The sequence below is a fragment of the Taurulus bubalis genome (genome assembly GCF_910589615.1).
Source record: "Taurulus bubalis genome assembly, chromosome: 1".
In the NCBI taxonomy this organism is placed as follows: domain Eukaryota; kingdom Metazoa; phylum Chordata; class Actinopteri; order Perciformes; family Cottidae; genus Taurulus; species Taurulus bubalis.
In genome coordinates, this window is record NC_136589.1 from 43,242,095 (window position 1) to 43,264,594 (window position 22,500).

General features: G+C 44.9%; 1 protein-coding gene across 2 annotated transcripts in view; it reads right to left on the reverse strand.

Annotated features, from left to right (window-relative positions):
- myo10 (myosin X) overlaps window positions 1-22,500 on the reverse strand; it is a gene marked incomplete at its 5' end in the record, with an annotated part of 97,231 nt that overhangs the window by 40,509 nt on the left and 34,222 nt on the right. For both annotated transcript variants that reach the window (XM_079220681.1, XM_079220682.1), the window contains 2 exons: window positions 6,432-6,619; window positions 20,832-20,990. In XM_079220681.1, coding sequence (XP_079076807.1) covers window positions 6,432-6,619; window positions 20,832-20,990 — 347 coding nt within the window. The remainder of the gene's footprint in view (window positions 1-6,431; window positions 6,620-20,831; window positions 20,991-22,500) is intronic.

Sequence of the window (22,500 nt, forward strand, 5' to 3'; positions counted from 1 at the left end):
TGAAGTGACGGAGCAATTCAGGTTGTTTTACGACTACTCACATCAATACATTTATGTATTTTTTCCCATCCTTGGGGAGGAAACTTTAGTAGACTGCGAGACTGTATACTTTCAGACTGGAACCTACAAAAAAAAAAGAACTGAGTGTGTTTGTTCAGCCACGCAAACCTCAAGAATCCAGTGTGACCTCATGAACGAAGGCAAACTATTAGACTTTGAGGCACTAAGTCTCGTCCTCTCATCCTCGTCCTAAATAACTGCTGGCCTCATGTTACACCTGGAACAAACATGCCAAGATGTGTTTCCTTCCCATCATGCTCTCCTCCTTTTTCATTCCTACCTTTGGTCACAGTCGAGTTCTTAATCCGACTCACAGTGCAGAGAACTCAGATCAAACCGGCCTGGATCCCCCAGAGAAAACCTCTCAGGTGTGTTTTTGCAGGGCTTTGCAGCAGGGCGTTCGTGACCCCCAGATGCCTGAGTAATTAACGAGGCTGGAGAGTCTCGAGATTGACCTCACGCCCTCTCCGGGATCAGGAGGTCGGGGACAGACTGCTGGGTCGGGGGATAACTCCCTCAGTGCTTCGGCGTTTAATCAAATCTGGGCTGTTTTTAGACACAACGGCAGCCAGTCAAAACAATATCAACCCTGGAAATCGTTTTTTTTGTCAATGAAAAGTCCCCCAGTGTTTTGTTTCATGATAAACTTTGAAATGGGATATTTCCTAGAAGTCATGCAGGTCTTTGGCAGCCAGTTGTTTCTTTTGCAAAAATCTAAATTGTTTACTGAGGGAATAAATCAAGAGAGAAGTAGAGGCATTTTCTCATAGACTTCTACACAATCAGAGGAGTCGCCCCCTGGTGGTCAGGAGAGAGAATGCATCTTTAACACATGAAGCATGTACTTCTATACAACCAGAGGAGTCTCCCCCTGTTAGTCAGGAGAGAGAATGCAGCTTCAACACATGAAGCATAGACTTCTATACAACCAGATGAGTCACCCCCGGTGGTCAGGAGAGAGAATGCAGCTCTAACACATGAAGCATAGACTTCTATACAACCAGATGAGTCGCCCCCGGTGGTCAGGAGAGAGAATGCAGCTCTAACACATGAAGCATAGACTTCTATACAACCAGATGAGTCGCCCCCGGTGGTCAGGAGAGAGAATGCAGCTCTAACACATGAAGCATAGACTTCTATACAACCAGAGGAGTCGCCCCCGGTGGTCAGGAGAGAGAATGCAGCTTTAACACATGAAGCATGTACTTCTATACAACCAGAGGAGTCTCCCCCTGTTAGTCAGGAGAGAGAATGCAGCTTCAACACATGAAGCATAGACTTCTATACAACCAGATGAGTCGCCCCCGGTGGTCAGGAGAGAGAATGCAGCTCTAACACATGAAGCATAGACTTCTATACAACCAGATGAGTCGCCCCCGGTGGTCAGGAGAGAGAATGCAGCTCGAACACATGAAGCATAGACTTCTATACAACCAGATGAGTCGCCCCCGGTGGTCAGGAGAGAGAATGCAGCTTTAACACACTCAACAGAACCAGAGGTTCCAGTCAAGTTCCTCCTCACCAAACTGGGGAACTCATTACTTTATGAAGCTGTCTTTATGCACAGAGGCATTGTACTGTTTAAACCCGAAAAAGACATAAGGCAAACTGTTGACACAAAGTTGGGAAAGTTACCAGCGTATTTTGCGGAATTAGGAGGCCTGAACCAGAAAACACATAGGGTATCAGGTCATAAAAACATGCCGACTGTGTCTGAATCTCCTGTTTATTGCTTTATTATCCAGAAGAAAAACCTGCCCTGGTGGAATGTGCTGTGTGCAATCAGCGGTTGGAGTTTTTCCAGGAGTTTCTTCGTTGGCGGTTCAGAACAAGTTCTTGCTGAAATCTGCAGCAAAGCCACGACGGGGGGGATTCATTAAATCATGTGGCTGGACGCAGGCAGGTATCCGCATCGGTGAAAACGCAAAGTGGCATTCATGAGCGTTAATGAGCAGATGCCTGGTGTTAGAGCTGGCTTCCTCCTCCTCCTCTCCCTCCTCGTCTATTACACCAGCTCCCGTTTCATTCGCCTACCCCTGCCTGGATCTGATTACCCACAATCCCTAGATCCGACGAGAAAGCTTCCTGCCTCGCCTGAAAGTGCCAGTCTGCAATTTATAGCTCCTCTTCCTTACAAGAACTGATCGTTTCTCTGTATGGGTGGGGGGGCGTTACATGTTTTACGAGGGTCCGCTCTGAGACGGCTTTGGTGTTTTTTGGGGGACCGATGGGGGTAATTTGTGTGTGTGTGTGTGTGTGTGTTCATTGTGAAGCAGACCACGTCGTGTGGCAGCTGGACTCTGACTCGGTGTTAAACTGATCCTCCACCCAGAATCTAACTTTAGGCATCAGGCACACAAACACCACGAGCCCCCCCCAAAAAAGAAAACTTACTTTCAAGCACAAGTGTCGGTTTACAAATTTAAAATAAAAAAAGTGTTAATTCTTGCCTCAACACATTCTATCACAGTAACGATGTATATGTGTAAAAGCTCGTTGCTGCTCACTTCATTACGGCCTTAAAGACACGGACAGGAAAGCAGCACACATTTCATTTTTTGCAGGCTACTATTCATAAAGATATATTAGATGAATAATACAATAATCCCAATTTAAAGTCCACTTAGTCCAACCAGTTTTTAACAGATGACACATTTTGCAATTCAGCCCGTTTTTTGTTTTGCACTTGGAGCGTTTTAGTTTTTTCTCTTCACTTTCCATCATCAAGAGTTTTTTTTTCTTCTTCTTCTCAGCTAGTATTGTTGCACCAGGTTTGTCTTGCGGCAAAAAAAACAGAAGACGTTTGGGGCACGAAATTTAATTAAAGAGACCTGCTTCTTTAAAATAAAAGTAATAACCGTCAACGATAATGAGCCTGTGATAATCTGTGATAATCTGTACTGGACCCCTCAGGATGGAAAAGGTGGGATGAAGCACATGGGAACATTTTTAATTCAAAGTGCCAGTTGTTTCAGGTGTGCAGACGCATGTTCTACTCGTTTGGTTTCCCTGAACTCTTTAAAGTCTGAGACGTTCCTCTCAGCTGCAGCTCGAGGGCAACAATTAGCCGGTTAACTACACTGAGGCCGTAAAAGTAGAAGCCGAGGGTTTAAAAGTGACACTCTCACTGGTTGGAGGTCAAGAGGAGAACGGGAGAGAATACTCAAACACGTTTAGGGTCATTATCCATTAAAAACTACATTTATATTTCATGTAACGACACGGTTTTACCAAATGCAGGCAAAAGATTTATGAATGAGTTCATTTAAATTATGTGTGTGGGCGTAAAATAAAATAGTTGTTTGTCTTGCATGAAGGTCATGATGAAACATTTAGTGCATTTGTACATGCAGAGGTTTTAAATTCATGTTTTTGGGGCTTTAGCTGTCATAATATGAAGAAAACAACTTCTAACTTTTCAAAGACTTTTGTATGAACCCTGTTTCTTTATTAACGGTTTTGTAGCATTTAGAGGGATCTATCAGCGGAAAATAAATATAACATTCAGAACTATGTTTTCATTAATGTATAAACATCCGTTGTGTTTTCCGTGAGCTCAGGATCAGCCGTTCATGTCTACACAGGGAGCGGGTCCTCCTCACGTAGTCCACCATGTTTCTACAGGAGCCCAGAAGGGACAAACCCTGGTTCTAGAGAGAGTCGGCGGAGGGGTGTTTGGTTGGGTGCAATGTGCAGCCTCACCACTAGATGGCACTAAACTCTATATACTGTCCCTTTAAGAGGGCAATTTAGTTTCTAAAGTAAGTTTAAAGTATGTTATGAAGCTTTATCGATATAATAACTATTATTTGCAACTTTATACCCAGTTGAGCTGTAGAATCATCCTGTTTGACTTTCACTATAAACTTCAAACTATTCTTAAATAATGAGAGTGTGTCCTTCACTGCATCCTGACACAGTGGAGCACCAGGTTGTTTCATCTGAGGCTGTGGTCTGAGGTCTGTCCTCCTGTTGGCTGCACAGCTCTATGTGCTGCCGTCATGGAAAAACTAACGACCCATATATTTGTGTCTTAAAGCTACAGGTTCTTTGGTAAATTGAGTGTTTTCATGAACTCCAGGCCCTCAGTTCAAGAAGAGATGACACTGATTTACAGCGGGAATCGGAGGGAGAAGGACAAACAGGAAGCAGATCTGCAGCCGCGATACGTCTCTCCGGACAGAATGGCCGCATTGTGAAGCAGGAGCCCTCCTCCATCCACGACACGGCATGTTTGTGTTTACGCCACCGCCGCTTGTTCTTCCCACCGACCGACATCCTGCCGGACAAAAGACTTCCTGTGTCCCGCGCAGGAGGACGGAGGACGGCCGAGGGAACACGCGAGGGGAGCCGGCGCTCGCCGAGATGCTGGGTTTCAAATGCTCTGCTCGTTTGCGATCAGGTCAAAACCAATCCAACGAGCCGACAGGATCCAGGAATGTGATTGCAGTGCAAACGCATGACTTTCACCCAGGAGACCGCTGTTCACGTCGCAGTCTAAGTTCACAGACTTCTAACTAGCAGCTTGACTAACGTGGCAGATGCAGTCCTCTCAAACTGAACCATGATGGTTGTTGCATGAACCCGACAAAGTCATGACACATGACATCTATTGCTTCTGTCCATCCGGGGAGAGGGATCCTCCTCTGTTGCTCTCCCTCAGGTTTCTTCCCTTTTTTCCCTGTGAAAGGGTTTTTACTATCTTTATTGGGGGAGTTTTTCCTGATCCGATGTGAGGTCCCGGGACAGGGATGTTACTGTATGTGTACAGACTGTAAACGTGCGTCTCATTACCCACAATGCCGATGGAACCGGGGGCTTTAAACTCATGCAGGCTAAATGTCAGAAAACTGCAACACTCTAAAGCGACCGCCCCCTTCACCTCTTAACTGTTTTTATCTCATTCTGCTTAGTTTACAAGTTCGCTGACCGACGTGAGCTTGAACCCTGAACGTCACGCATCACATCCCGACTGAACGGAGACGAGGCAGGAAGCGAGTTCAGTTCTCTGGACAAAAAGGTTCAAACGAGAAACGAGTCGACGACGTTTCGGTGATCGCCGTGGTCTTCTTGGCTGGTCTTTGGGATCAGAAACCGCCAAATATAAAAAAAATATACAAATATTCACAGACTGAATTCATGACGTAAATCTTTGAGTTTGGGATTCTTTCACCATCTGAACTCCAAGTCACATTCTTTCTCTCTGTGGTCTTGACTTTCACTACAAAATAAAAGTCCTGCTCCTCTATGGAAACAGAACCACCAGAACTAGAAGTGGAGAACTAGAACATGTCTTTACTGCAGAATAACAGTTAATATGCCATAAATCATTAAAAAAATATTTCTTTTACAAAAATTGGAAAAACACTGGAACCTATGAATCCAACGAAATGAGACTTTTTCATTTTCAGCTTTGTTTAAGCTGCTTTTTCTGACGCTAATGTTCGTTGCACTTGTTCAAGCACTGTCGGAAAGATGAAAATCCGACAATAATTATGTTTTTTTACAGCTTCTGGAAGGACAACCAGTGGAGTTTTGGCGATTGTTTAAAGAAACCGTGGTTTTTAAAGGGAGTTCAGAGGGTTAGAAAGAATACTGCATGTGACGGATCAAAATGTCGTTAAAATCTTTTATTGGATTTAAAACACTTCTCTTTACTCTGCGACTGTTTTGACATCCAAAGTCCCCGAAGGATGGATCAAAGTCCACCGTCCACGTAGTCAGGATACCTCGATGACCACAAACACAGCGGTTCCCACAGAGTCAAACACCGGGACGTCCACCGGCATCCGCCGTCCGCTAAATCGGGGTCCCAAATATTATCATTTCTGACGTGTAAAAACAACTGAGCTTTTGAAGTCGGGTTGAAGAGAACGTCTTTGTCTGTCCGATAGAACAATGGAGCGGCAGAGGATATGAAAGTCGGCCAGCTGAAGAAAGGATGTGAGGAGGGAAAGCGGCGGAGGAAGTAGATAGTAGATAGAGTGTGTGTGTGTGTGTGTGTGTGTGTGTGTGTGTGTGTGTGTGTGTGTCGTGTGGCGTTCAGATCCTCAGAGCTGCAGCCAAACCGCCCGGGAGGCTTGAAAGTGTTTGGCACACTGAGGGGTGAGCAATCTAACCAGTTTAAGAGCGAGGCAGTTTATTCTAACGGCCAATTAGAGGGCTCGATTTAACCGCCGACGAGAAAAGGTACAAATATCCTGACTGGGCTTTTGCTGGTTGGTCAGCAAAAATTACGAAACTATTGTTAGGAGGACGTGAAGACAAAGACATTTTAATACATGTAATCAGCTTTCTGTGTCTGCCCGGGCTTGTTTGGGATATTTTCCGCCCCCTAGTAGCCACAAACTAACCAGAGAGACCCAACCTACCTGATCAGGACGCACTGGTTCTGCAGCCTCTTCCACAGCGAGCGGTAGCACTCGTTGGCGACGGCGAAGATGTGCGGGGCGGTTTCTCCCAGGTGGTGCCGGCTGTACAGCTCCATGGCCGGCCGGTCGTAGAGGCCGGCGAGAGGCTGGTATGGGTTCACCGCCGCCAGGATGGAGCCAATGTACGTCTGGGGATCAGAAGAAACGGTAGAGAGTTAGGAATGAGTCAACATTAACCTTTTAAGCCCCGAGTCCACCATATGGGGGGGGGGGGAGAGAAGCTCTTCTAGAGTTCTTAGTGAGGTCTGTTCGAGTAGTTGTAGGAACCCCAAATGAGTTCTAATACTTGTGTTAATTTATATCATTTTTTTCAGTTTATTTGTGAATAAATAAAAAAAAACTTTTAGAACATATTTTGATCATAACTATGAACATCCAGCATGATATGAGCAAGATTTCCCAAAAATGCCTTCTCAAGCCGGCCTTGAGTTTTTCCAACTCCATGGTTCAAGGCCTAAACAACAACCTACAGAGTTGAGACCCCTCTTTGTAAAGATAATGACCTACAGAATCGGAATTAAAAAAATCACAATAAAACAAAGCCTTAGCCTGTTACCAAGGAGTTTTAGTCAAAAAAAATTGTGTCGTTCGGTTCAAAAAATGGAAAAGTTATAACCTTTATGCCTAAAATTGCTCGGATTTGTGCATGCTGGGTATTTTTCTTTGCATAAATTACTGCTTAAAACGTGTGACGTGTTCGAAGAAACCTCCCACGATCATAAACTTAATGGTGAGTGTAATTTTTTATTTTCGGCTATAACTCTTCCCACAAGGCTTTACTGTATTTCAGCAATTTCAACTAAGTTGATCAACGTTGGGGTTCCGGAGATAATTTAGGAAACATCACTCGACTTTTGTCTCATTTGCACAGATTTATGAAGCAAAAAGCCGCTCAAGCCTTTTTTAAACGTGTGAATCCATAACAACAGTAAGAAGTGCTCCGAGAGGGCAATTTACAGATTACATTTAAATGAAGGAATTGAAGAAAAAGGTTCACAAAAGACAGTATTATCGCATCTGGAGAGAGGGTAGTAAAGTGTGTGCGTGTCTCAGTCGTAAGAGTGTGAAGCTGTAGGATCTTCCTGAAACGGACTGAACTAAACGGTTGCATAGCATCAGCTTCCCAAAGCCACTGATGACGAGAGCAAGAACTGAGATCTGAGGCGATACGCTGTCCCTCTCATTTAATCAGTGGGCCAAAGGCAACACGTTCATCCAATTTGTCGGACAAAAGTCATAAAACTTGGTTGAGCTCCGGCAAACCCCTAATTAGGGGACTCTTTTATATCATGGTAAAAATCAAAATCAAAACATGTTAGGTATCAAGTTAAACATAGAAATCAGGGCTACAATAATATATAATCCCCATGTACAACCTCTAAACACAACTCAAACAATAACTAGGATTGGGGGTTAGGGTTAGGGTGAGGGCTTAAAGGGCCACACACGTGAGTAAAAACACAAAAGCTCCTCCCCTGCGCTCAGCAACACAACACCCAACACGTTTGACCTTTTCATCTTTTCTCTTGTCACCACCTCCACTCAAACTGCACTTTCTTTTCCCCCAAACCGGCGTCACGTTTCAAAGTTCAAAGCGCAACAGAACCAAACTCGCTGAAATAGAAGCTCGTGGAGCCAGAAGACGCGTTGGCAGCCGCTACGCTGCTGCGGTGACTAATGGATAAATAGGCAGGCAAAGAAAATAGAAAAAGTTGGAGAAAAAAAAGGCAGCCCATCAGCATGCATGTGTGGGAAAACAAGCCTTGCTGCAGAAGGTTACGACAGCATCTTCTGGTCGGGCAGAAACCGGGTTGGAAAAGCCTGGAGGCGTTTCCAAACCAGTAAACACTGGGAGGAGAACGGGCTGAGGAAGCTTTTCCATCTCTCACACATTCAGAGGAAACGCATCTTAAATTGTCAAAATACTTAAAATAATAACCACAAAAAAAGCGCGGTCATCACCAGGTCGGCTATCGACTAAGATTGTTTCTGCAACAGCAGATTCCACGGCTTGGCGGGGCTACGTCGCTACTGTCGCGGCCGGCTTTCTGTGAGCAGCGTCCCGTTCAGGCTGACTGAGGGGACGCTAACGAGAGCGACGTCAGGTATCGATGATGGTACTAACAGCGATGACTGTACTGACAGCGCGTACGTCCACGTCGGTAAACATCGCTGTGATAGGTAGCGGAGGGTTCCCACGCAGGCTAACTGATGGGACGCTACCAGGTTACTTTGATGACGGTATTAACAGCGATGACAGCACTGACAGCGGGTGCATCAACGTTGGTAAACATCGCGGCTGTGATAGATAGCGGCGTGTGCCCACTCAGGCTAACTGAGACCACGCTAATTCCACAGGACTGGTCTCAACAGTAGTACAGAACTGATCTCAGGATGACGGCAGAAGTTATACCCGGCTGGGGGGGTCATCCGAGGTCACGCGTGACTTTTTTGGTATACAATATTCGAACTGCGCAAGCGCGAGACGGAATATACCCAGTGTGAAACATTGCCTCTGGCGGTCATCCAGGATTCATAGAACCGTAGTTACCTTCGTAACTTTCGATCAGTTTGTAAATGTGACCAATATATTTTGTGGGATATCTACGATTTACGGAGCATTATTTTTCGGATTTGGACGAGACCAGCCTGGATCCTGTTTTTTTTGGGGGGTAAAAAGATTTGCCAGGACTTTCACCCAGGAGACGGCTGTCCGTGTCCCGCGTAAAACCAGATGTCGACTTATCTTAGCGTACTTTTATAACCTGACATGCATAACTGCTTTTGTTAAGTACCTTCTGTTCTTAACTCCATCTGCAAGTTATGTAACCAACATACCTATTTAACTCATACGACTGAAAAGCTTCTTTTTCATCATTTTAAGAACCATTTCTTTCGGGGGCCGTCTTCTCCTTTATTTGACGGACGGATTACATTTTGGGGGAGGGTTTAACATGCGACACACCGGGAGGTTGTTGGCTCTATCCCTCCTGTTCTTATGTTGAGGATGTCTAGCTTTAGTCCCACGGAGCTGCATTTCACTTCTCTGTTTATTTTGCTGGTTTCAGTGAAGCCGTTTTACAGAAGCCATCTCTTATTGTTTTACTACCCGTTAGTAAAAGTGCTATTCAGGGTTTATTTTACGAGCGGAGGTCAAAGTGGTTCAGGTCTCGCTAACACAAGCAGATGAATTAAAAACACAGGTCTCCTTTTCCCTCATTATAGAGATCAATCAGCAGAAAAGGTTTCCAGACACTGTTTAGGTTGGATGAATGGCTCAGAGCTCTGAACTCAGATTACAGCCACGATAAGGATGATTGGGTTAATGGGCATGAAAAGAGGACCAGCAATAAAATCACCATGGTGGGAGGAGCTTCGCTGGGTGGAAATACTTAAAGGAGCTTCTGATTGGTTAAAGTTATGAAGCTCCATCAGCTTTTATTCCTATGAATACAAGAAAAACATCAAAGCTCTGGGTGCAGCTGCAGAGTCACTAAATGTCCCGGAAGGCTCCTTAAAACTACACCGTTTATCTTTTTATTTTCGTCTTTCCGACGGTCATTGAATGCATCACGAGCAACCGTTCCGTTAGAAAAAGAGACTCAAACTAAGCTTTGAAATTGTTATATTTTCTCCCAAAAACTATTTCTTTGTGTCTCGTTTAAAATTTCGCCCCAAATAAATTTGGAGCTGCTCAGCAACACCAGGAAGTGATGATGTCATGTGACAAACATCCTATAAAACATCAGCTGATGACCACAGAAGAGGCTATAAGTAGAGGTTGCACAAATATAAATAGTTCAATGTATGAGGCACGTGGAGCGTCTTTCTTTACATTGGTAACACATAGAGAAATGTTGCATAGATAGATCCATTGTTTTAACACTTTTTGCAAAATAAATTATTAAAGAAGTTCAAATTGCGTTTTTGTTTCTTCTTTCTTTTTCATAGTTGCAATAATGATCTTTTTTAAAATGCATTATAATGTGATCATAAGTTAAGTAGATGCATAGTTGCATATATTTACTTATATTTGTTTCACTTCACTGAAAGCCATAATCACATAATAATTGCAATGCATTATAAAAAGGTTATAATGTATTATAATCTCTGATCATAATATACTCTCAGTGATCAGTGACGATCTTCAGTGAATTAAAACATGAATATGAAAATGTGATGTATTGTTCTTGCATAGATTTAATGAGGATTTTTTCCACTTTCCTAAAAGCCATTATCACATTATAATAATTACAGTGCATGATTAAAAGGTGGTAATGTATTACAACAATGGGAATTAAAGAGCATCACCGCCTTCATCACCTGCCCTCATAAGCCCCTCCCACTAAGCTCCCGAACGGCCTACTGACTGACTGACCCACATTCAGCTGCAAATCCATTTACATGGCAGTTGAGGTGACGCCATTTATTTACATGACAAATAAGATCCCGCCTTAGGGAAGGGGAAGAGGTGTGTGTGGGTGCGTGTGGGTGTGTGTGTGTGTGTGTGTGTGTGTGTGTGTGTGTGTGTGTGTGTGTGTCTTTACAGTGAAGTACAGCAGATCATAATCCCCACGGGAGTTATCTCTCAGACGGAGCAGAGTCAACACCAGCTCAGGTGGAGGAGCCGGCCCAGGGGGAGGAGCCATGTCAGTGGGAGGAGCCAGCTCAGGCACATTAAAGCAGAAATGTCCGTCTCGCTGCCACTCGGACACACAATTTTGGTGTCCAACCTTTTACCAGCCTCCATCTACAGAACTCATCTGCTTCCTGAGACGCATTATCAGAAAAGTCAACGTTTGTTTCTGCAGCAGACTGGAGGTCAGTGTCGCTAAGTGGTAAAAAAAATGTTGACTTTGGGTAAAGTCTCGCTTCCCCTCAACTCAATAACCAATTGGACTCCATTAGATTTCCCTGTTGCTCCATTCCTGCTCACATTTTCCACGGCGGCGCCCCGGCTGAGAGCTAATTGGCTGTGAGTGTCACCAGCAGCCCTCCTATTGGCTGATGTGATTATCCCCTCGTCCTCCGTGTGTGGTGTCGGATACTTCAGAGTCATTCCACGGAGGTGACGCCGTGAACCCGATCCCCACTCTTACATTGTTTGTTTGAGGTATTTAAACTGTGGTATCTATGACCGTGGTCATACAGAGTTACAGGAGTCCAACCGGTGCGATGCCTGGTGCTGGTATTTACTTTTAAAAGGTCCAGTTTGGAGCATTTAGGGGATCGATCGGCAGAAATGGAAGACAATATGTATACGTGTGTTTTCTGAAGTGTGTACAATCACCTGAAAATAAGAATGGTGGTGTTTTCCTTAGCTTAGAATGAGCCGTTTATATCTACATATATTGTTTTTTGGATGCTCTTCGCGATCAGGCAAACCAAACGGTGCTGGTTCCAATGGGTTCTTCCTGAAAGGCTGAGGTTATACCCAGAACCATTTGCTTATGGAGAACCCTTTTTTTTAAGAAAGTGTTCTTCAAGGAATGTTGAAAGCGTGAGTGTTAAAAGATCCAATACACCCCCCAAAAACTGATTGTGAACCAGGATTGTTGTGCCCGGGTCATTAAAGAGCCTCATGAGGAACCCTGGGTGAGTTCTAGTGGAAACCCTTTGTATATAAAAAGGTTCTTGGTAGAACCTTCTGGGTGGGTTCTTGACGAAACCCTTAAGGGTTCTTGGTGGAACCATTACGCCATAGAAGGGTTCTCTGTCGAGCCTCTAATAGGAGTTATGGGTGGAACCTTTCACATTATGGTTCGATGTCCAAGTAGATCCCTTTTTTAGATAAGAGGCGTTATAAAAGGTTCCACCAAAAAAGGATCTGCGATGGGAACCAGTCGAAAAACCCTACATGGTTCTAGTTTGCACCTTCATATCTAAGAGTGCAGTGAGGAACTTGCACGTTTTCATGTTTTTCTTTCGGCCTCCGAAGATCTCCGATGCGCTTGGGAACGTTTCAGTTAGTTGCAGTCTGCAGCCTCACCACTAGATGTCACTAGATGCTCCACACGGGACCATTAACCACCGATAGCCAACAATACGTTTCATGGTGATCGTTTTCCTGACAAAGGTTGTACTGAAGGACCGACGCTTAGACTATGAAGTCCTGTCCGACCCAAGAAAAACATTTATATTTAATTTCTAAAGATTACAAAAAATGTAGAATAACAGAAGGAGACATTGAAGCTAAATAAGAACAAATGGGTAACGAGGTGACTCTCCGAAGAAACCAAACACGCGTTTTACTTTATTTCAGAACATTCAAACCGATTAATTTGGAAATTAATTATTTTGGAGGCGCCAGAATATGACTGAGTACACAGCTTGTGTCGCAATATGACTCAAACCCCAGAAGTGCATGGTTGATTCCACGATGATGGCTTGGGACACACTGAGCACACAGGTGGAGGAGTGGATGATGCTGCAGGAGTAGTTTGGGAAGTTTTTATGGATGCTTTTTCTTTCCACAATGGAAATAAATAATTGGATTATAGTTAAATGTCGAGTTAACTATAAAGCTTTGACAATCAACAAACCTTCAGAGATGTACAGCAATAACTGCAGCTAGCTAACGTTGTGTTTACAGAGAAGCGTCAGTCAACTGGAGAGCAGTGGGAGGCATGCAGGCAGTCGGACCTGTCCAAAAAAATAAGATCTCTCAGAGACGGAGCCAGATAAAATGTGCCGAGAGGGAAATGAGGACCAGATGGAGGTAAAGAATAAGAAAAGAAAACCTGGAGGATCAGAGCTAAAGCGCTCTGCAACCTGCATGACTGACGGCAGGAAATGTAAGAGAGTGGAGTTGGGGGTTGGGGGGCAACAGTTACCGTGTCACCAAGACAAATTCCTGCATTTGTTATACTTGGCGATTAAAGTGATCCTGATCCACAGTTCACGTTTAATATCGCTGTTGACGGATGGAAACCCGACCTCTGCAAAAGTGTGGTTGTTCAGGAGAAGAGAGCGAGCGTTTATTCTCCAAGGGACGCCCAGTTGTTGTTTTTAAACCACGCTATGGCAGTTTGGACAGGGTTCCTGAGGACGTGAGACATTCCCAACATATTAATACATTGTGGAACATTTGGAACGTTCTCTTTGGGGCAAAACAAAAAATATGTATTAAAATTCTGTTTTTACATAGTTATCATACGGATGAGAGAAAATATGCTGCGTTACATCTTTTATGAGAATTTGCTTATATACCAAAAACGTATGTATTAGACTTTAAGTAAGGAACTGAACATTAGATTAAACGTTTAAGAAAGTTAACTTGAATTGCTGCCCACATCTCCTGAGCAAATTACACAAAAGGACAATTCAAGTTCAAGCACAGCCCAAAATTGCCTTTAAGCTGCATTCTCTCTCCTGACCAGCAGGGGGCGACTCCTCTGGTTGTATAGAAGTATATGCTTCATGTGTTAAAGCTGCATTCTCTCTCCTGACCACCAGGGGGCGACTCCTCTGGTTGTATAGAAGTCTATGCTTCATGTGTTAAAGCTACATTCTCTCTCCTGGCCACCAGGGGGTGACTCCTCTGGTTGTATAGAAGTTTATGATACAATGACTCTACTCGTCTCTTGATTTATTCCCTTGGTCTCAATCTCTAGTTTAAAGTCCTCAAATACCAAGATGGTGAAGGACAAAATGCTTAAATCAAGGTTTCTTAACGGCAGTTGACTGTTTTTGGTCTCCACCACCTCCTGAGGAACATATCCATCCTTTCAGCCCCTAAATGCTCCACTGTGTTGGCCAGCTCGTCTCTAACTGTGTCTGTCAGCTGTTTGCTAAGCAGGCGGTGCAGGGTTTCTTTTAACAGTAAAGTTTATGACCACTGGACTGAATACGTTGACTGCACCCAAAGTAGTAAACGTGCACACAGCAACCTGCAGCTCCAACTCACAGCCCAACAATCAGGGCTGTAAAACTCACAGATCTTGCAACCAAAGTGTAATGATCTGAGCCAAAAAACATATGGCCACAAGATTCCAGACGAATCTGTGAGCAAGATCATTTAACAACCAACATATGGGTGAATAACCCAAAACTGACCACAATTAGCTAACCGAAAAAAAAAGCAACAAATTGTGTTAAACACAAAAAAGCCTTTGTCTCATTCCACTTATGCAGTAACTTCCGCTCTTATTTTATTCCTTACATTCCAAAAAATTATCATAATGATCTAAATTAAACCAAAGGGACAGCATCCGATTACGGTCTAAATCTGGTCTCACAGGAAGTGAGGTATTTTGTATACATAGCCGAGAGGAAATGACATCAGGAGGAGAGTTCTTTGGCGAAGCGTGAAGCGCCGCTTGGCTGGAAGCTCGTTTCTCCATCTGAGTCATCAGGACTCAGAGAGTTGGCTAAAAGCTCCGAAATGTAAATGCATCTTCCACGCTCTGCTTTCAATAAAGGAGTGTGGCGGAATGTGTGTGTGTGTGTGTGTGTGTGTGTGTGTGTGTGTGTGGTTGTTTATGTACAGATAGACCAGAAAGTGACATGTAATCTAACCGAATGACTTATGAAATTAAATAAACATTTCATCGAGAAACGGACTTTAAATGCCTGCAGAAAACTCTGGATTTATTTATTTTTTCAAATATTGGGAAATGAATTTGGGGCAAAACCTGAGCGCGATTTCAGAAAAGCAAACCGTTTGGAAATCCACAGTTGAGTCAAAGTCTTTGCCTGCAGGATGAAAGGAGGCGATGAGCAGGTGAACTCAAGCACAGACCAACCAGCATCTCTCAGCAATGTAAGCCTGAAGCAGCAGCGGGCTGTTTCCGCCCGTCAGCGGGCCGCCGGCAGACACGCCGACTTATTCAAATCAGCCGAGCGAGTCACGGGACCGAGTCCGCTCCGTGATGAAAGCGACCCCCTTGGCGGAGTCTGTAAATCGGACCTGGAGAGAGCGCAATCGAGTGGTTTCTCCTGCTTTCCCTGTGTGAAGCCTGCAGCAGCAACCCTCCAGCATCTCTGGCCTCACATGTAGCTCACATGTAGCTCACACGTAGCTCACATGTGGCTCACACGTAGCTCACATGTGGCTCACACGTAGCTCACATGTGGCTCACACGTAGCTCACATGTGGCTCACATGTAGCTCACATTTGGCTCACACGTAGCTCACATTTGGCTCACACGTAGCTCACATTTGGCTCACACGTAGCTCACATGTGGCTCACACGTAGCTCACATGTGGCTCACACGTAGCTCACATTTGGCTCACATGTAGCTCACATGTGGCTCACACGTAGCTCACACGTAGCTCACACGTAGCTCACATGTGGCTCACACGTAGCTCACATTTGGCTCACATGTAGCTCACATGTGGCTCACACGTAGCTCACATGTGGCTCACACGTAGCTCACACGTAGCTCACACGTAACTAACATGTAGCTAACATGTAGCGTAGCTCACACGTAGCTCACATGTAGCTTACACGTAGCTCACACGTAGCTCACACGTAGCTCACACGTAGCTTACATGTAGCTCACACGTAGCTCACACGTAGCTTACATGTAGCTCACACGTAGCTTACATGTAGCTCACACGTAGCTTACATGTAGCTCACACGTAGCTCACACGTAGCTCATACATAGCTCACATGTAGCTCACTGCTGCAGAATGAGCCACACGAGTGTTTCTGTTTGGTTGATCCGGCCTCAGAGAGGAGGCTGCATTTCTACCGCCGGGCCAAAGTCCACCCGGTGCTGTAAAGTCAGACAAATTACCCGACAAGAGGAATGTCTTGCCACCAGTCATAGGCCGTACAATATATCTGGATATTATATTTACATTTAAATATGAGACGCAAAAGGTTCCAGCGGTGGGAAAGAAGGGTTCTTGATTTAAAAAGACCCCCTGCTGGGAAGAGAGAGGGTAGAGGTGTTGACACTTGAATGCCTTCTGTGTGTGTGTGTGTGTGTGTGTGTGTGTGTGTGTGTGTGTGTGTGTGTGTGTGAAGATGAGGGGGAGTTGAGAGTAAATTATTAATGGGGTAGGTCGGCAGACAAAATAAAGAACGTGTGATAGAGTGTGATAGAAAAATGAGAGAATGTGTGTGTCAGTGTGTTTGTGTGAGAGAGGGACAGTATCGGGGTGCAGAGCAAGTCAGAGATTCCTGAGAGAGACAGTGTGTGTGTGTGTGTGTGTGTGTGTGTGTGTGTGTGTGTGTGTGTGTGTATATGTATGTGTGTGTACAGTCTCTAGCTGATGGTAACCAGCTGTGCTGTCGACTGGTGGCCTCACTCGTCTCCTCTGCAGTGGAGCGCTAACGCTAAAGAAAAGTGCACGGCTAACGAGCGCTTCACAGTTTAAATGTTAAGACGTAAAAAAAGATCTAAAAAACGGAAAAAATCTCATTCTCATGTGTCCCCTTTGTGATTTTCAGCTTCATGCTCTTCAATATTTTGCAGTCTGTTCAACATAAAAATGACAACCTTCCATCTGCAGGATCCTTTTCTGGGAGCCGAGTTGCTCTCACATTAAAAAAAGATGAACATTCTCAGTGATTTGAAGGTTTTTAAGTCAAAGAGAATACGTGAATCTTATAAAGACACAAAGATGAAACCTGCAAAGAGAGAAAGAAGCGATTTGTTTGGAGGGTGATGGTTGAACTCATTTACTCTCTCAGATGTCAGCAGGGGTTCTTTCAGGAATGTTGGGGGCCCCTGACAGGTTATGACACCGGGCCCCTGCGCTCTGATGCATTTGATTTCATGCACCGGCCCGTCACCTTTGCGGGGTCTGCTCTGGGAACCCGAGAGCCGGCGTAGGAGCTCAGGACCTTTACCTGAGTGAGTTCATGGTGACAGTGAGGTTTGAACGCGTCATATTTCCTCCCACACACCGGCAGCGCCTTCATAGAAACGTCTCCTTTAGAAATCGACAACTGAACGGCCTGACAAAGTCCTTCTGGATGCGACACGGTGTTGATAAAGAAAAGCTCCTTGTGTCACCGAGGGCACGGGCTTTCAAAAGCTAAAATAAACTTGTTTCTTTCTGGAAGGTCTCAGCCGTCACACGTGACGACATCCAGACGCTCGGCCGAGCACCAAATCCCTGGATGTGACATTCGGTGTCCGACGTTCAAGGCGTGTCCAGTTTGGAGTGAATCCAGTTATTTAAACATTAGCACGGTTTAAATGAGCGGAAATAACAGCAGATGTGGTCGGAGTAGTATGAAAGGTTGTTGGCTCACAGCCCTTTATCAGCTTTACCACGGCCCACTTCACCAAAACCTCGCCTCTAATGGTCTCCCTTTCGCAGCTTCTTGACTAGAGAGAGAGAACAAAACAAGGCAGTCAGAGAGGAGATCGGGCGTCTCTGATGAATTGATTGGATAATTTCGACCATACGGGAGCGTTCAGATGTGATTAAAGTAACAAGATGGCATTGGTCAAAGGTTACCGCGGAGAATGCGTGCAGAGGAGCACAAGGCTGCCTTTGTCGTGGGCTTGTTTAGCCGGAGAATGTGCTGGGTCAGGTTTGTTTATCAGCCCACGAGCACAGAGCCAGACCGTAATGGGTGACAGCTGATTGTCCTCCATGTTCCTTTGTTTCTGACGCCATACCTTCATAGGTTCTTTACCCTGACCAGGGTCAGCGGGAACAAAGCGGCTTTGTTTGCTCGTTAGCTCGTTAGCTCGCGTGTAAAGCAGAACGGCGTGGAACACATTTACATTCCATCACTTTGTTAGCGCAGAATCCCAGTTCCACCATTACTGCTGCTAAGACTTTCATTCTCCTCGTGCAGCTTCAACACATGAAGCTAGACTTCTATACAACCAGAGGAGTCGCCCCCTGGTGGTCAGGAGAGAGAATGCAGATTCAACACATGAAGCATAAACTTCTATATAACCAGAGGAGTCGCCCCCTGGTGGTCAGGAGAGAGAATGCAGATTCAACACATGGAGCATATACTTCTATACAACCGGAGGAGGCGCCCCCTGGTAGTCAGGAGAGAGAATGCAGCTTTAACACATGAAGCATATACTTCTATACAACCGGAGGAGGCGCCCCCTGGTAGTCAGGAGAGAGAATGCAGCTTTAACACATGAAGCATATACTTCTATACAACCAGAGGAGTTGCCCCCTGGTGGTCAGGAGAGAGAATGCAGCTTTAACACATGAAGCATATACTTATATACAACCAGAGGAGTCGCTAAAAAGCCCACTCAAAAAGTACCGGTACTGAAAGTACTATCAAAACAGAAACACAAAAACAAAGATATTAAGTCATGAGGGAAACGTTCTTTGACAGAAATAGACAGAAATAGACAGAAATAGAGTATATCAGTACCATCAAACCTTCAGGTTTCTGTGCAGACACAGAAGGCTTTACAACTGTGGTTCACATTCTCAGGAGAACTCCCTAAACACCTGGAAACACACTTTGATGTGTGAAAGATACGGAGTTCCCCTTTAATTTATTATCTGGCCAAAAATCTTCAAAAAACATGTTTCAGCGTGTTGGAAAGAGACACAGAGGCTAACAGAGCTGGAGCAGAAGGAGCCAACAGGAGTTTTTAGCTCCACTGTGGTTTTGCTCCAAAGCTAACGTGCTCTTAACCGTTAGTGTCACTCGCGCCAACACTCCCTGTGAGGCCACCGCTGCACCAGACTCTAAAAACAGCGTCAAACCAAACAAAGCCCAAACTGGAGTCATCCTCCCTCTCACTTGGCAACCCGTTGCTCTTCGGCTGCCAAACAAGGAGCTCCGTTCAGTGCCGGCCTGGTTCAAAACAGGCTGAAAGTCTCTTGTTTGGGGTTTTAACACCTGCTTCTTTCATCACCTGGTCGACGCCGTAGTTTACACCTCCCAAAACAAACATGCAAAAACAGCGAAAGTTTATTCACTTTTTATTTGTATTTGTTTTCTCTGATTAAAAAAGATTCACGAGAACCGAACCAGACTGAAGTCGTTTATATTTGCCGTCACAGAACAGTAACGTGTGATGTTTAACATTTCTGTCTATGTTTTGTTCCCTTGCACACCTGGAAACACTAAACTTCACCAGTCTGCCGCCGGCATGAATACGCAATTCATTTAAGAAATACAAAGACAACACCTGCACAAAGTGATTCAAGCAAAACAATGAACATTTAGCTCCTACAGCCTATACTTAGCAGTGTCTTTGTAATGTGATTAGTGCTTTATATAAATGAACTGCAGCACTACTTTAGTTCTGAATGACATGAGAAGAACAGCAGCATCTGAACATTGGCATCAACGTTCATGGCGGAACCACAAGAGCTCCAAAATAGAGATCTGATGCAACGGAATGAAACTTTTATTGTATTTTAACAATCGGTGGTTTTAGTAAGAACAAAGGGAGGAAAGGAACATTAGAGATATAGAAATAACTCAATATTATCGTATTTAGAAATTTCTTTGCAAAAAAAAGGTTCTAAAAAGGGGGTTTCTGTGTAGGCATTGCTTAAAAATATCAGTTTAATAATGTCGTAGTCGTGCTACAATCGTTGAAAGTAAAAACTAAATAGCATTTTATTGTGAAAAACAGTCCGTCTGTACAGTGTCCTGCGCGTTGTGTATCAAACTCAGAGACAGGAAGTACAAAGTCTTCTGCATGTTCTGCTCTTCTTTTGCCTCCACTTCCTCTTGTCTGCCCGCGTCTAGACGGTTATGTAATGATTGAGCAGCGTCACAGTTCACGGCAGATTCCTTTTCTTAGAGCGTCTCAAAGACGGCCGTGTGCCGGCGGCGTAGCGCCGAGGCTGTTGAGGGATCGTATGACGTCAGACTCCACGCTCACATGCAGAAGATCAGCTGCTTCTCGTTAGCTAGAACAGGAAGTCATGTTCTCAGAGCTGATTTAAGATGCAGAATCTGATTAAAATGTGTTTACGTGATTCTACTTGAACGTTCAGGATGAGAAGAGCTTATTTAATTTAGTTTAATATGATAAAATATGATATAGTTTAATTTAGTTTAATATAATATAATATAGTTTAGTTTTCCTTCTGTATCAATAACACTGTTTATTACCAGTGAGTTTTAGAGATATTTTTTGCAGTGCCTGCTCTTTCTGGATGTTGACATTCACTTATTTATTTCTTAATTTTGTAATTTATTTTACTGTTTTTTTTTTTTTTAACTATTTCTTATTTAATAAATTGTTTATCACTTTTTGTTTTCTCACTTTCTCAGTCGATTCAAAGCAAATAAAATATTTCATATTTCCTCCCATTTACTGCTCGAGTTCTTCATCTTTTTATTTCCAAATCAGCAAAAGTCACCACGGCTTCTCTCATGTAAAACGGGCCACTATGAAGGTGAAAGGGTGAACGAGGTTGTGCGGGTGAACTCACGTAGATGTGCCTCTGCTGGTAGCGCAGGAACAGGTTGTGCAGGATGGCCCCGTCGTGGAGGTCCTGGAGGGCCGACATGTCCTCCACGCCGCTGACGCTGCTGTGGTGCATGGGCTGCACCTTCTGCCTGCTGAGGGCAGCATGCTTGTAGGTGTACACCTGGAGGAGGAAGAGGAGGAAGAGGAGGGACAATGGAGACGTGGTCATCGTGGGGACAAAGAAACACGACGGTATACGCGTGAGGATATGCAACGCAGAGATAGAAACCTCAACAATACTTCTCACCAGTAAGTTAGGCTTTACGTAAAGGGGACGAGTAAAAAACTCACTTCTCCTTGTGCACGTATATTAATGTAAGGAAGGGAGGGAGGGAGGAAGGAAGAGAGAAAGGAAGGGAGAAAGGAAGGAAGGGAGGTACGGAGAAAGGAAGGGAGGGAGGAAGAGAGGGAGGGAGGAAGAGAGGAAGAAAGGAAAGGAGGAAGAAAGGAAGGGAGGGAGGAAGAGAGGGAGGGAGGAAGAGAGGGAGGAAGGAAGGGAGGAAGAAAGGAAGGGAGGGAGGAAGAGAGGGAGGAAGGAAAGGAGGAAGAAAGGAAGGGAGGGAGGAAGAGAGGGAGGAAGAGAGGGAGGAAGAGAGGGAGGAAGAGAGGAAGAGAGGGAGGAAGAGAGGGAGGAAGGAAGGAAGGGAGGGGGGGAAGGAAGGAAGGAAGGAATGAGACTACCAAGCGGCAGACTGAACAAGACAACCCAGAGATGTGACAGAGACCAGTCACACACACACACACACACACACACACACACACACACACACACACACACACACACACACACACACACACACAAGTTATTTCAGCGCTGCGTTCAGGACCCTCGTGTTCTAACGGGTTTATCACGCCTGGGAATAAAAAACGAGCTGAACCAAAATAGAGAGTGCGTCTCTCCGTCCTGTTCGTCATCACATCAGGTGTTCCAACAAATATACAAATGTTTTTCCACTAAATGAAAAGCTGTAATTAACTGAGACGGTTTACATTCGCTGAGGAAGACGAGTTGGACCGGTTCTGAGTGAACACGGTTCACATGATGAGCATTAGAAAATACATGTTGTCAAAAAACTAATTCCTCCCTCATGTTGTAAATAAAGAGGCATGTGGTCGCTCTCCGTCTCCTCTCTCTCTCCGTCTCCTCTCTCTCTCTCAGTCTCCTCTCTCTCTCCGTCTCCTCTCTCTCTCTCCGTCTCCTCTCTCTCTCTCCGTCTCCTCTCTCTCTCTCCGTCTCCTCTCTCTCTCTCCGTCTCCTCTCTCTCTCTCTCTCCGTCTCCTCTCTCTCTCTCCGTCTCCTCTTTCTCTCTCCGTCTCCTCTCTCTCTCTCTCTCCGTCTCCTCTTTCTCTCTCCGTCTCCTCTCTCTCTCTCTCTCAGTCTCCTCTCTCTCTCCGTCTCCTCTCTCTCTCCGTCTCCTCTCTCTCTCTCAGTCTCCTCTCTCTCTCCGTCTCCTCTCTCTCTCTCCGTCTCCTCTCTCTCTCTCCGTCTCCTCTCTCTCTCTCCGTCTCCTCTCTCTCTCTCCGTCTCCTCTCTCTCTCTCCGTCTCCTCTCTCTCTCCGTCTCCTCTCTCTCTCTCCGTCTCCTCTCTCTCTCTCTCTCCGTCTCCTCTCTCTCTCTCTCTCCGTCTCCT